This window comes from Leptidea sinapis, chromosome 29, assembly GCF_905404315.1.
Source record: "Leptidea sinapis chromosome 29, ilLepSina1.1, whole genome shotgun sequence".
In the NCBI taxonomy this organism is placed as follows: Eukaryota; Metazoa; Arthropoda; class Insecta; order Lepidoptera; family Pieridae; genus Leptidea; species Leptidea sinapis.
In genome coordinates, this window is record NC_066293.1 from 8,134,288 (window position 1) to 8,149,813 (window position 15,526).

The following is a 15,526-nucleotide window of genomic DNA, read 5'->3' on the forward strand; positions in this document are numbered from 1 at the left end:
TTCAATTTTTCACATAAATTGTGAAGTTGTTTGAAAGGAGTGTAAAGACAAAAGTTGTAGATCTTTTTATTACCTATCCTATTTAAATTTTTTCCATAGGACTTTTAGGTTCGCCGGAAATCGAGACAATCCGTTTCGTTCCCTTAAAAAATACCCTTAAAGTTCACAGCATTCACATAAGACCTAGGATTACTGTGTGAATATTGTTTCGTTAGATTTAAAGTGGACTGAAAGAGAGTTATTAAAAGCTTAAAATCTACTTTATATAATTTATTATATAAATATATTCTGTATCCTATGTACAAATATTTACAACTGCAATATAATATACTTAATTAAATTAGATGAAACATTACCGTTTCAAGTGACAAGAATTATTATTGTTTTAAGTACGTCTAATGGTTTTATTTTTTCTGGCAGCCTATTATTATTATACAAATTATGTAAACAAGAGAACTTATGAATTATTTGAATATCGAATGCTTCCCTAAGTATTCGCAAATAATTTTGTTTGTTTTTATACATCTGACATTATGGTATCAATCATATATTTATATTGTAAATTGTTACTATAAAAAGTGAAGATGAATCGTGGCACAGAATAAATAGTCTGAGCAATATAGCAGTAAAGGAAAAGACATAAAAATGCTTCTAATGGGGAAAATCATAGACATTTAAAGAGATTAGACCAACAAATTACATATTACTATGGAGTCCGCGTCAACGCGTGGGGTATACGGGCGCGGCGTCCATGACGCGATCAAAATAAACCAATCACAACGCTTCCCGCCAAAAACGGTATGACGCGTCATCGTTTCCCTGCACGGTATATATACACGACTAAGTTCAATGATGTGATAGTGTTGTAGCAGTTACTGCCCTGATTTAGTAGCATTATACACAATAAAATACGTTTTAATTTATATATTAATTAAGTAAACTCAGTCAATTGTACTTAGCTGTGATAGGTAATGTTATTGACGTTTACTTTTGGCATTTGTTCGTCTCGCTTGTGTGTCTGAATGCCGACTGAACGCGCATCAAACGTCATTTTGTTAGTAGAGGTCACTTGACCTCTGTGCGGTTCAGGGGGACAGCTTAGCGGTCAAGTTATTATTGGTCTATTTAGTTTTTCTTTAGGGTATATAAAAATAATGATAAATAAACTGTAGGGAAGCATTATTTCGATATTTGTTGAGAAAGAAATTATTTTGAAGTGGTTATGTCAAATATGAAAGAAAGACTTTATCACGCTAGTCGTACTCCACAATAGGTCAGGGTTCTGACTGACGAGGTTATACCAAGAGTCCTAGAATATGGGAACAAGTATGAAATCTATAATAAATAATAATCAATAGCGCCTCACAATGAAACTGGCGGTAAAGTACTTAACATCGCCCTCTGGTGGAAGATATAGGCTAATACTAAATATTATTTCCGCTGAGAATGGCTAATATTTTTGCCTTTACAGAATCATAGGTTACTTAAATTATTCATACCTGATTTGTCTTGCAAACCGGTCATATTTTAATAATATTGACACATCAATTAAAATCAGGGGTCTGATATTCGTAATGATGTCTAAACTCCAAAGAAACATCCAAGCCTTAAATATTGCTTATTTCTTTCATATTCACACGCACTTATCTAAACAAAATAAATGGTGGAAGAAAAACTTAAAATATCGTTTCATTTGAACATACTTTAAATAGTACAAGTATATCCTATTTATCTATTACTTATAGTATAATAAGCAACTAGACTCACAATCTCGCTCAAAAATTATCTGAAACAAAACTCTGCCTACGCGTCTATTACGCTGAGTTTTTGTTCAGATGTGTTTCGACCGCGCTTTGAATACAACGCCTCGGAATGACAAAGGGTTCATTACAACTATCCAAATAACAGCATATATAAAACTTAATAAGGATGTAGTGTTGTATTTCAGGTGTGTGCCCCTTTAAATTAACAAAATTTTGTAACTAACTTGACGTTTTTATTTACTTTGCTAAATAATTATATTTCAATTGCTAACACAAAATGTTCTTGCCTCGTGTTCGCGTCCGAGCTTCTAATGAGCGTATACAATAAACTTTGAACATTACTGCCACGAAATAAGGTGTTAATTTGAACGTCTTAATATTATCTATATACGTATATACAACGCCGCTCAAACATTTTTTATCGACCTTTTAATATGCGATTGGGAGTCTAGTTGTTTATAATAAGCCAATGATGACTAAACAAATAAACATTGATTTGGTGTTGACTTTTGACCACGAAACCAATGAGAAAATAGAATATGTCAAGTTCGACACTTCACTAGAGAAAACATCAGCTATATCTTCTAAAAACAATATCTCTATCTGTTTCTGTTACTTCTGGCTTTTTTTATATTATTATTTTACATTACTTCCAACACTGATAAAAACGGCGGAGTCAAATAAACCGCAAATAGAACCTTGGCATCCGGCAATAAAATGCGGGAAAAGTTAAAACAGTCCTTTACAGAAAATTGTTTTCCCCTTTGAAGATTTATACGTCTAGATAGAGTCTCTTGCTGTTAAAAGCAGGCCAGAAATAATACTTTAGTGTGCGTGACAAGGTAAGTCTTCCACTTCCCATCCAGTTTCTAAAATTTCGGTTAGTTCGACTATTATTTTCTACAAAATAGAAAGAAATAGTTGATACCAAAACATCGATGATATTTAGAGTTCATAAATCTGTACAAGGCCTCATCTAAATATGCTTATCATTAAACAATAAATTATCTGCCATTTAATATTTGGATATTCTCTACGCTTTGTTTCGACTTTCAGTCTGACATCTCAAAATGACAGCTGTCACTCTTGTTTCAAATAAATATCTGACGTTGATTCAATGTACAAATTCGTTAACATTACTACTGTGGTGATGAAACTGTTGAGTATTATCTACAATAACGCTCGTGTAAGCGGCTTCTTGTACAGAAGGGCTTGGCGTCATTTTGCCAAAATTCCCGCCAAAACTGCTGTCCATCGGTCGGCCATTTTGATTCTGCTGGCCGTAGAATGAAATTAAATTAGTGTAGTTAAACTGTTGGTTGACTTCGGAACTTTCTATTGAGCTACATGATGATGAACTAGCGGAGAAGGGACGTTGGTTTTGGGGATACGCGTAATTAGGTACCTCTGGTTCCGTATAGTTTTCGCCGTAGAATATCTCTTGGTAGCCATTTTGGAAGTCTTCTTGTGTTTCGTACGGGGGGATTATTGGGAGTGTGTAATCTGGGTACGCGTACCCCCCACCGGAGTCTGTATTGAAGTCTTCACTGACGATGTGGTTGAGTTTATCCGCGTGTCTTACGTGTGTCATTTGTGGCGATGTGTGCGCGTGTGGTGTCGGCGTCTCGTGGCTATTTAATTTCGGTGGTCCTTGGTCTACGTTTAGTATGAGGTGTTTTTCTTCGATGTCGCTGTAAAAGAAAGATACTATTAATTATCAGTGAGAAGCTGCTGTCTATATTTCGGCAAATATTTCTGCTACCATCTATTCAAGCGAACACTTTATTTGGTGTGATGGGCGCCGTAGCTAGGGACATGAGAACAATGAGACTTATGGGGCGTACTTAGACATTGCTCAGAGTTAAGTACCTCAAACTTAGCTGAGTGTGATAAAACGCGAACTTGACTTTTGCATTGGGCTGTATTATCTTAAGCTAAGCATAATTTCAACTGTCAAATGACTACAAAAAAGAAATCAAAGATTATTTCAAGCTACTACTCAGATGAGTTTTACATAAGTAAAGTCTAAGATCACGCGCTATAGATCTCAGCCTTAATGTTCGCCTCAAAGTGACGAGAGTTCACAAGTTTATGTTTTTCAAGAACGATGAGTGGCTTTGCATTTGGCTGGACGAGTCACTCACCATAACTTAGACTTCTAGCTTATCACCACTACTTATCATGAGAAAAATTTACATGAACCTGCATGATATAGCCATCAATTCAATTCAATCCATGAGGTATTGAGTTGTTTTAAGACATTTTCATTTCAAAATTCTTTATTCATAAATGATTAATACAACAGAAATGTACAGCGATTTTCCTTTGAACATTAAACATGAGAATACTAATGAAGGTTACATAACTTTGAGGCTAGGAAAAAGAAGGAACGCCTTTTAAAGTCTTCAAACATAACAACATAAATCTCGTTAAGACAATATATAGCTGCTACAGTAACTAAAATAATGCGAAGTTTTTTTAATTAAGATTTGGTAAAATATATTAAGGTCTGACTATAGCCACCACACAAGGTAGCTCATTCCACAGCTTTGTAGTACGTGGAAGAAAGTTCATTGAAAACCGCACTGTGGAGGACCGCCACACATATAGATGGTGGGGATGATATCCTAATTTGTGGCGTGTCGTGCGAAGATTTAATTCGGCGGTAAGAACAGGTCAAACAGCCCTTCGGTACACTTCCCTATATATAATCTACACTAATATTATAAAGAGGAAAGATTTGTTTGAAAGGATTGAATAGGCTCCGCAACTACTGAACCGATTTGAATAATTCTTTCACTGTTGGGAAGCTACATTATCCCCGAGTGTTATAGGCTATATAACATTTTCAAAAAATTAGGGATCTGTAGAGACTTTTAGTAGTAAAAGTCCAGTAATGTAACCCAAGGTGTAAAAATACATACGTGAACGACGTCGCGGGGTATCAGCTAGTACCTTATAAAATAAGAGGACCCGCTCGTCCTGCACGTGATTGGTTGATTTTTCTTGTTTACAAACAAAAGAAAGTGACTCATAATGTATGTATGTGTACGGTGGTCTGTACCTATTGTGGTTGCTGAGGAAATGGTTACTATCTGACCCGGAAAACATTGTTTTGCCATATAAATTATTTTTTTAAATTTAGATAAACCATTTCTTGGACATTGCAACATTACTTTATTTTTCTAAAATAAACATTACAGTACCTATATGGAATTGTAATTTTAAATAATTAAATTGGTTTTTTTGTCATTAACTGAAAATTACTTGTAAATTAGTGTACGTTTTAACACCTATTTGAATTATTTCAGTAACTGTGTTGATGTATTTTAATTTTATATCTAATGATCATATAAATTGAACAAATATGTATAAAAAATAAATGGTATATAATAAAAATATATTTTTTTTTTCTATTTAGGGGGAGGTGTAGTGTGTGTAAGACCTTTATACACCTATACACACACTCATATCTCCAACTAGTATATAAGTAGTTACATAGACTAATAAAGGGGCTTATTATCGCACTCAGACTATAATCATTTCAATACCCGAACTTCCAACATCGCAACATTCTTATTAGGTATGTTTTCGTAACTGATTTATTTGTGAATGTCTATATTTTTACTACTGTAATGTTTGTTCCAGATTATACCGTGTGTTTGTAAGACTGTGTTTTAAACGCCCACGACAATGGATAACCACGAGGATCCTGACCATGTGACCAGCCTTCATCCGTCATATAGATTGAGTCAAGTTGTGTTCACGTCACTGGTACGGTTACATACCTGAGTACATAGTTGACAGAGACGATGCAGTGAGGCCGCGAGGACCTTGAGTTGTGTACGATCGTCGCATAGCTCTGCATCCAGACCCAACCGCCCGTCTTGGTGAGGAACCTGTAGTAGCGTGACGTCACTTGGCCCTTCGTCAACACTGAAACAATATACGAGCAAATATAAATCTTCATTTTGTTTTAATGCCGAAGAATCAAGCCATAGGTATTATTGGTATTGGTAAAGGGCTCCTGTTTCCGCAATTAGACCGCTTAGTTGGGTCCATTTTGCGTGCAGTGCTGGCCAGTCATTCCAACCAGCCCAGCTCCTTCCAGAAGTTCAGAACACTTCTGGGGTGTTCGCAGACTTCCTGGAGCGACCTTGTATTTAGTAAGGTTTTTGCCCGTTGGTTGGCCACCCCAGTACATTCCAGCACCTAGGACTGTCCGTAACGCCGATTGTAAATAGGTGCTTGTTCAGTGATGTGTGACCAGTTAGGGTGCCGACCATAATTCGGATGTCGTGTCTGTTTAGGCTAATAAGTCGACGTGTCAGTTTGGGCGATAGTGCAGGAATCGCCTCTTTCGACTGTCTACAGCCTGAGACATTTGTCCATCGGGTGTTGTGTACGTTGTTGGTGAGAGAGCGTATCTATGACCGCATTTGGCTGAAGGACCATAGGTATTCTATTAATATTATTACTTCTAACGACCGACCTTTCCCAACAATTCAATTTGTTCAAAATGGCCATTGTTTTATTAAAAATTGCATCTTCCATTGAATAAACATCATTTTCAATGTAACTGTGTGGTAAATGTTTGAATCTGAATATATTGTGATTTGAATTGATTTAATTTCTTATCATCAAGATCTTTCCAAAGATATACATAGATATAATATGGGTTTGTAACTATTGTGAATGCTGAGGAATAAAATTTACAACACCATCTTTGTGCTTTATATATGCATATAGATATCTTATTATATTAGTCATTATTTTAAGCCTCCTGACCTTTCGTCTCCCCAATCCCCCCCCCCCCCACTCCCATAAAGTGCTATAGGGTAACATTGCAGCTGCTGTAGCCTTTATCCTATGTTAACTACGCAACTCATTTCGATGTTCCTACTCCAGTGTTGCCTCTTTTTAATATATTTTTTTATTATCAGTGGGAGGCTCCTTTGCACAGGATGCCGGCTGGATTGTGGGTACCACAAAAGTGCCTTTTTCTGCCATGAAGCAGTAATGTGTAAGCATTATTGTGTTTTGATCTGAAAGGCGCCGTAGCTAGTGAAATTATTGGGCAAATGAGCCTTAACGTCTTACGTCTCAAGGTGACGAGCGCAATATTGTAGTGCCGTTCAGAATTTTAGGCTTTTCCAAGAATCCTGATCGGCACTGTATTGTAATCGTTAGAGCGTATCAATTACCATCAGTTGAACGTCCTGCTCGTCTCGTCCCTTATGGCCATAAAATTAGGGTAAAACTTACATGTGTGATGGGAGTATCTCATGTGTAGAACATCAGTTCCGTGGATGTAGTGGTACAGGGTCTTCTCTATCAGGTCCTGGGGCTCATAGCCCGTCAGTGACGCCACTCTGTAACGAATAATTTTTATTGAACTGAACATTTATAGGCACTTTAAATATGCAAATATCGCAGGCAAATTTATATATGAACACAAATAAAACTGAAAACAAAGTTTTATGAACGATGCGAGACTCGAACCTGGAGCTCTCGCATTCCGTGCGAGCGCTCTTTCCAACTGAGCCAACCGTTCGAGTGACGTATCGTTATAAAATCTTGTATGCATGCTTTGTTCAACTCTCAGGTTGTGGCTCCATCTACAGGATCTACTTTATAGTTGATAACCTGCTTAACCCCAATATTTGCATATTAGGAAATTGACTTGAGATGTCGCTCTTGCAAATCTAAGAAATCTGTTATGTTGTAAAGTGATAAATTTTATGAAAGATGCGGGACTCGAACCCGCGACCTCTCGCGGTCCGTGCGAGCGATCTTTCCAACTGAGCCAACCGTTCGAGTGACATATCAACTTTGTTCAACTGAAGCCACAACCTGAGAGTTTTTGTTTTCAATTTTGTTTTCAAATTTTATTTGTGTAATTAATCCCAGAAGTGAGGGTTATCACTTTAAAACAACAAATTGTATATATGAACAATTATCATTAAAACAAAATAAGATAAACAAAATTTTATGAACGATGCGGGATTCGTTACCACGACCTCCGGCGTTCCGTGCCGGTGCTCTAACCTACTGAGCTAACCGTTCGAGTACCACCTCGCTATAAAATTCTGTTTGCTTTTTGTTCAACTCTCAGGTTGTGGCTTCATCTACAGGATTTTGATGTTTTTGTGTAGTTTTGTTGCATCACTTTACATATATTATTGTAGTTGAAATGATTTGTTAAACGATGAAGGTGTAAATGTTGATTTAAAAGATTAGCAATGAGGTTCTTGCCACTTCTTCTCATTAAAGTCAACTTTTTACGAAGTAGCGGTAAATGTAAAAGGAAAAGTAATCTTTTGACATTCATTAGTGTCATTTCCGTGACTTACATGAATAAAGTGATTTTGATTTGACTTGACAGGAAATTTATAATTGAATCAAAATTCGCATTTTAGTTACCTACTATTAGCCTAAATGAAGCAAGTACATTTACAATGCTTTATATCTTAGATCATTTATACTTACGTCTAGATTTACTGTGATAGTTATGAAAACGCCAAAAAAAATGCACGTTGATAATTAACCCCTATTTTAAACAATGCACGCACACTAACACAAAGTGACTTACAAATCGCGAGTGTAAGACGTAACTTGTCACACACAAAAGTAATAAGCCTGGCCTGTTTTCATCGGTTGTCTAGCAGCGAGAGGCGTTATCTGGACGTATAAATTATCCAATCTTTCTATGATTTAGGTACTTATTTGGCATCGGGCCACGACCTACGCAATTTAACTACCTCCTAAACGGCTGGAGCGATTTTGTTGATATTTTTGTGTGTTCCAGTGAATTTGAGATTGGTGTGTGTCTTCAGGTGGATTCGAGAATAGTTTAGGTTCACAATTACACTATCTCCTAAACAGCTGGACCGATTTTAATGATTTTTTTGTTTGTTTCAGTGAGATTGGTTTAGATTCTCAATTCCGTTCATATTATATAATTCTCCTGCCCATGTGTATGTTAGTGAACTATTCCTAACGGCTGGACCGATTTTTCAAATTTAAGACGTGTGTACAGGACAACGTCTGTCGGGTCCACTAGTATTAATATAAAACTATTTACGTTAAAGTGGTCTTACAAACGCTTTTAAGCGTCTCACATAAACACATTTCGCGTAATGGATACCCGACATAATTGCAACAAAAAGGTTTTTATAAAAACCAGCATCCCTCCACAGACAATAGACCTCTCCCTCTGTGACATTTGACAGTGGCTCCCTCTACAGTTAATTGCCGGAAGTGATCGGGTTTTTTGTGTCAACACTTTTTATGCTTCAAGTGTCAGGGGGCTGTTTTGCCGCTTAATTTGTATTGTTGTCTATGGTGCGTTAAAAAAGTTAAGCATATTGTTTGTACGCTGGTACAAGTATTAGTTTACTATACGAGTAAAAATTATGATGCATTTATGGATCCGAAATGAAAGCAATTAAAAAAAAGTTTGAGAAAATCATTATCAAAGTAATAAGCCTGTATTTAATTAGTATCTAAGTTGTAATTTTATTTTATAATATATTATCTATATAAATATATACTTTGCCTATATAAATATATAGGATGCCGGCTAGACTATGGGTACCACAACGACGCCTATTTCTGCCGTGAAGCAGTTATGTGTTAGCATTACTGTGTTTCGGTCTGAAGGGCGCCGAAACTAGTGAAATTACTGGGCAAATGAGACTTAACATCTTGTCTCAAGGTGACGAGCGCAGTTGTAGTGCCGCTCATAATTTTTAGGGTGTTTCAAGAATCCTGAGTGGCATTGCATTGTAATGGGCAGGGCGTATCCATTACCATCAGCTGAACGTCTCGTCACTTATTTTAATAAAAAAAATACTTAATGGATTTCCTCCTATATATTGACATATCCCAATATCTCTGGAACCATAAGGCGTAGAGGCTTGAAATTTGGTAGGAATATTACTTTCGCCGAGTAGAGGTCTAAAGGCTTTAAGAAATTCCGACCGCAAGAGTTTTTTTTTATTATGAACAGAACAACGTCTGTCGGGTCAGCTAGTATATTATATGGATTGAACATAAGAAAGAAGACAGAAGAATTCTAAAGGAATGAATTTTAAGAAAATAAATGCGTTTTTATGCCTTTATGCCAAGGAAGCTCATTCCACAGTCTTGTATACACTGGTGTACTCAGACCTGAGAAGAATGGGCGCAAGAAACTCAGCGGGTTTTTTTATATAAAAATCGTACAATAAACATTTAAAATTTAAGAGCCTGAGGGTGTTAAATTGTCGTATTTAATGTAAAAGTCATCTTGTATACGTCTACAGCAGCAATGTAAAACTTTTATTTTAAATCTATATATATAAAAATGAATTGCTGTTCGTTAGTCTCGCTAAAACTCGAGAACGGCTGGACCGATTTGGCTAATTTTGGTCTTGAATTATTTGTGGAAGTCCAGAGAAGGTTTAAAAGGTGAATAAATATGAAAGTGTTCGGAATTAAATAAAACCAACAATTTTGTTTTTCCTTTGATGTGTCCCCGATATTGGTTTTGTATGGACATATTTTCTATGAGAGAATTTATTAACGCACGGTTTGACAGTTCTGCTGTGAAACAATTTCATTAAAACAACAGGGAGCATATTTTACGAAATAATTTTTGATGTTATGATATATTATTGACAAATTCATAAAAAACATTATTTTATTTATTATATACCTACAGAACAAAGTCTGTCGGGTCAACTAGTTTATTATAAAGATTAGATATCAAATAAGAGATTTATTAGACCTATGTATTCACCAGAATACATCCGGAATGAGATGCTTATAATAAGCTGAGATGGTTTGGACATGTCGAGAGAATGAATGAAGAACGATTGACGAAGAAAGTGTATAAGGCCAGTGTGAATGAAAGTGTTGGAAGGGGTACGTTTCAAGATCAAATCTGGGACGTCTTGAAAAAAGGCCAGGTCAAGAGTACCCTAAACCGGAGAGTATGTATGAAAGGAATAATGAAAATGGGCGAAGCGAAACAAGTATGTAAGGATCGTAGCAAGTGGAAAGAAGTGGACTCTGCCTACCCCTACGGGAAAGAGGCGTGATTATATGTATGTATGTACATCCGGAATTAATTATTTATTTAACTTATTCTAGACCACACTCCTTAGATAGAAATTGTATACCTATCACTTACAAGCTCGCTACATGCATAAATAATTAAATCATTGACATTAAGTTTTAAAACAAACATTTTTTTATGTTCGTCATTGTCACATAGGCACGGGGCTTCTGTGAAATACCTAGGTATATTAACATATTTGGAAAATTTTTCAGCAAAATATAAATATGGCATTTTTTACTTATACCCAAATATACATGTATATATATAGGTCCTCTAACGGATTAGATTTTCATAAAAATTTTACTCTTCGTTTCGGTCGCATTTCTTCATAAGTACATTAGACCAAATAGGAGTGTATTTCATTCACTGACCTCCACTATTTACCTCTGGACTGGCGGCTGTCAAATTGAAATTCGCCATTTTGGCGCTGTTGGCCATATAGCGAGAGTCTGCGGTACTAATACTCATGATGACAACCTTCGATAGGAAACTATTTACAAAAAATAAATGTGTACTTTATTACGTTGATACCTGAAGTATAAATAACACGGAAAACGACGAAGTTAATTCAAAATGCAATAATACTTCAGGGTACTAAACGCTTCGCTCGCAGCCATTTGTATTATACGTCAAAATTAGTTCTCTGGACGCTCGCGAGTGGCGCTTCAATTAGGCATAAAAAATTTGCTGTCAAAGATATGGAACAGCCTGTAAAGTGGTATTTATACAGTTCAGTGGTTTCTTTTAATAAGAGACGCAACCGCTATAGGATCATGTGATGGGAAATGTTGAGACAACCGCCCATGGTCATCCGCAACAACAGGTGTCAAGAGATGAGTTGCCGGAGAAGAGTTTATCCATTCTGTTAGATTGCGATTTATTGCGTAGCCACTTTTTTTTTGAGGCTTTGATTTCCTTTCGGTTAGTTCGTCTGTCTACTGTGACATATTTCGCCTTTGTATATATATATATATATATATATATGTATGGATATATACATGTTTATTTATTTATAATCGCTTATAAAATGCTCACAGAATACCTTTATTGATTTATGGTGTATGTGGATGATGCAGCTACTGTACTCAATAACTTTTGTATTAATTTACATTTACTTTTTTGACTTACTCGCGTAAGACATTGACTATTTGACGTTTGAGTGTGTCTGTTGCATCATTTTACATTTTACATATTATATTGTAATTGAAATGATCTGTAAATCTTGATATAAAAGAGTGGCAATGAGTTTCTTGCTACTTCTTCTCATTAGCTCAACCCTTTACGAAGTAGCGGTAGATTCAATAAGAAAAACTTTTAATTTTTTTGATATTCATAAGTGTCATTTCCGTGACCTACGTGAATAAACTGATTTTGATTTGATTTGATTTATTTATTTCAAAATTCGCGCAGACATCGCTGCGAGAGATAGTCTACCGTATAATAAATATTATCCTCAAAAACGGGGAGATTTCAAGCGCGTGGCAATTATTTGCGTCGGCAATTTGCCGCTTTTTGTCCCCTTTGTGCTTGAGTGTTTTTGAGAACACAGAAGTCTGTTGAGACGGTGGCTAAATATCTGAACTTAAAATTATTACCAAACATATTAAGTGCATATAAAATACATTTTATATTTAACTCTTTAACTCAATAAGCTTGCGAGAAATTATTTAACTGAAACCTTTTTCCGTTGATAATTTATAGAAACTTCAAATATATGAATATTATCATATTATTTTATCATTAGCAACTGTCAACGAGTAATCGTAATTAAAAATTTAACTTTTAAATCTCTTTTGCCAATGAATAGTAAGAAAATCAATCTGTCATTTCAAAATTTGACAGCAACCTCTCACTCATGCTATCACGCAATTGTAGCCACAACTTTTTAATAAAATACTAATGCGTGAGTGATTTAGATAGTTATTTACAATATATCTACTTATATTGAAGTATTTTCGAAGCCTCTATGGTAAAAGTAATTTAAAAACAGATTCGAACTCATCGTTACATTTTTAAAATTCGCTATCGCTCACTTCAATCAATTGTTAAAAAAACAAAGTTAAAGTCGACTCCATTCATTTAATAGTGCTGAGGTTGCGGAAGCAATCTGCTCAAACACCACTTTGACACGTTTCGCCGGCAACAATACAAAAGTCACTCTAATCACTGGTAATAAGGTTAATTTTGTATAAGCAAGCGTTTTAGTTGTATTTAATATTTAATTTTTGAGTAAACGAATATGTAATTACTCATATTATATATTAAATGCGGTAATTATTCCTGTTTTGATATCGATGTCACTGGGATTTAAAAAAAAATAGAAAATAGCAATAATATGGTTCAGCTGTACGATTAAATGGATAGTTGGTTTCCTTCCGTCGGTGATACTGCGAAAACTTGTAAATTTTACTTGGTAGATATATTTTTGCAGTAATAATTTTTTTGGGACCAAATCTTAAAGTACTTACAAATATTATGAAGAATAATGTTTGTGAGGTTGTAGGGGGTAACCTGGGTGTTTTTTGAAAATTCTGTTACCGATAGTAAGCCACATTATTTCGAAGTGTAATAGGCTATAGATTAACCCAAAAAATTAAAAGAATTTTTCGTGGTATTCGGATTTGCAAAGTCGGAGAAAAACAATTTCGAATGAAAACGTTTCTTACAACACCTTAAACTTGAAAGATATATAAGACTTTAGAATACCAACTAATTTGTTTACACTTAATACGGACGAAGTAAGAGTAACAGCTAATTTTAGGTGTGATAACTTCTATAGTCGCGTTGGGCACATTTGTCAGGGGAAAATCTTATCACCGAAATGCTTAAAGCAGTATATCTGTAGCTATACAGCTGACGTATTGTGCAACATTAGTGCTGTGTATATTTTATAATTGAAAACGAATGTATTTAGTGACAAGATCAATGTTTACTACTGTGCATTGTTGAAATGATGTTTTTGTTTTTTTAATATATTGAAATTTCAAATTTTAACAGTTCTAAGTTTTCTCTTCTATCAGCAGTGTCTATATCTGACAATTTTTTTTAACCCTTCTGGTCATTAGGTGTGGCCAGTGTTGCTCTATGAATTCTCTAGAAACTGTGACATTCATAATGTTAACACGAGAAACAAACATAAACTTGTTATGCCTACTACTCGGTTGGGTCGAGTTAGTAAGTCTTTTGTTGGGCGATGTATATGCTTCTACAATATGATCCCAGAAAATGTACAAAACAAATGTGTTACGAAATTTAAAAGAATTGTTAAAAAACGTTTGTGAGGGAAAGGTTATTATAGCATAAACGATTTTCTTAATGACACCACGGACTGGGAATAAAGCGAACACCCTCAGGCTCTTTAATTATAAATGTTTATTGTACGATATCACATTGTTAATATTTTATATTAAAAAAAAAGCCCGCTGAGTTTCCTGCGCCCATTCTTCTCAGGTCTGAGCCAGTCTCTTTTGAATGGTGGTAGTTTTTGACGTTCAATAAGTGATTTTAAATCCTATTTTGAATAAAAATATTTGAATTTGAATCTCATGGTTTCCTAGTAACATAAGTGATGTAACTCCGATTGTGTTTCTCGTAGATAGCTTAAAATAGCTGAGCTACTTAAATAGACAACAAAATCATAATAGTAACACCTGAAGTCGTCAGCTGCGTGTAACTTGATCCAGTGTGGATAAACTTTCGCATAGTATGTGTGAGGTCTTTTGATTCGATGAGCAGTAAGTTTTCAATCAATCATTAGAACTATATCGTATCATTATTATAAAGTTACGATTTTTATCTACACTCATGCTTTAAATCCTCTATAAAAGATTCTGAAACAGTTAGCTTATTTACCAACATTAAAACACCCAATGTCGTAATAACAATTACATCATCCAAACGAGTGTTGTAATGTTGTACTGAATTTCATAACAACACTCCTTGGTTTTTTTTTTTCGATCCCTTCATGCACAAAGTGTTTCAACAAATTCACATTCTTATTGCTCGATGCGTGGTATCTGTATGAATTTCAAAAAAAGAACATTTTCGTTTACGCGCGTTCTGCACTACCAGAACATGGCGCGCCGTAAAAAAAAGTAGGTTATTCGAAACCCCGCCATTTTTCTTGAAAAAATGAGCGATTCAAGTTTTGACAGCACACCGCCGGATATTTTAAACGCTACAAAATAACATAATTTTCAAGTGAATTTTAATAATTGCACTATACAAAATGTAAATTAGTACTAAAATAAATAATTCTTTCATTAATACTTAGTTTATTTATATATAATTAGTAAGGGATGATATTAGGTTACTACTAGGGCTGGCTGTTTTAATGTTAGCAGTAAGCTAACTGTTTTAGAATCTTTTAGAGGATTCATAGTCTGGGTGTAGATAAAGTCTTGTATGCAACTGTTGATAATTAGGTATTAAAACACTCATGTGATATTATTATCACTATAAATCCACATTCGTGTTTCAATACCCCTTATTACACAACAGTTGCATAAATAACTATTACGCGTTAGGGCAAAATTATAAGAGTGAATTTATACGATGCGCGCGTACACTGTCACGCAATCTCGACACCCTGATGTTCAGCTACCAAGACTCTTGTAACACATGTCTACTGAACCACAACCAATGGATGAGATTTATATAA

The 15,526-nt window shown here is 35.1% G+C and overlaps 1 protein-coding gene across 1 annotated transcript in view; it reads right to left on the reverse strand.

The window, feature by feature from the left end:
* LOC126973387 (single-minded homolog 1) overlaps nt 1–15,526 on the reverse strand; it is a 97,788-nt gene continuing 82,262 nt past the window's right edge. Inside the window, exons 7-9 of the mRNA XM_050820634.1 lie at nt 7,029–7,135; nt 5,552–5,699; nt 1–3,454 (exon numbers count right to left, since the gene is read on the reverse strand). Coding sequence (XP_050676591.1) covers nt 2,878–3,454; nt 5,552–5,699; nt 7,029–7,135 — 832 coding nt within the window. The 3' untranslated portion in view covers nt 1–2,877. The remainder of the gene's footprint in view (nt 3,455–5,551; nt 5,700–7,028; nt 7,136–15,526) is intronic.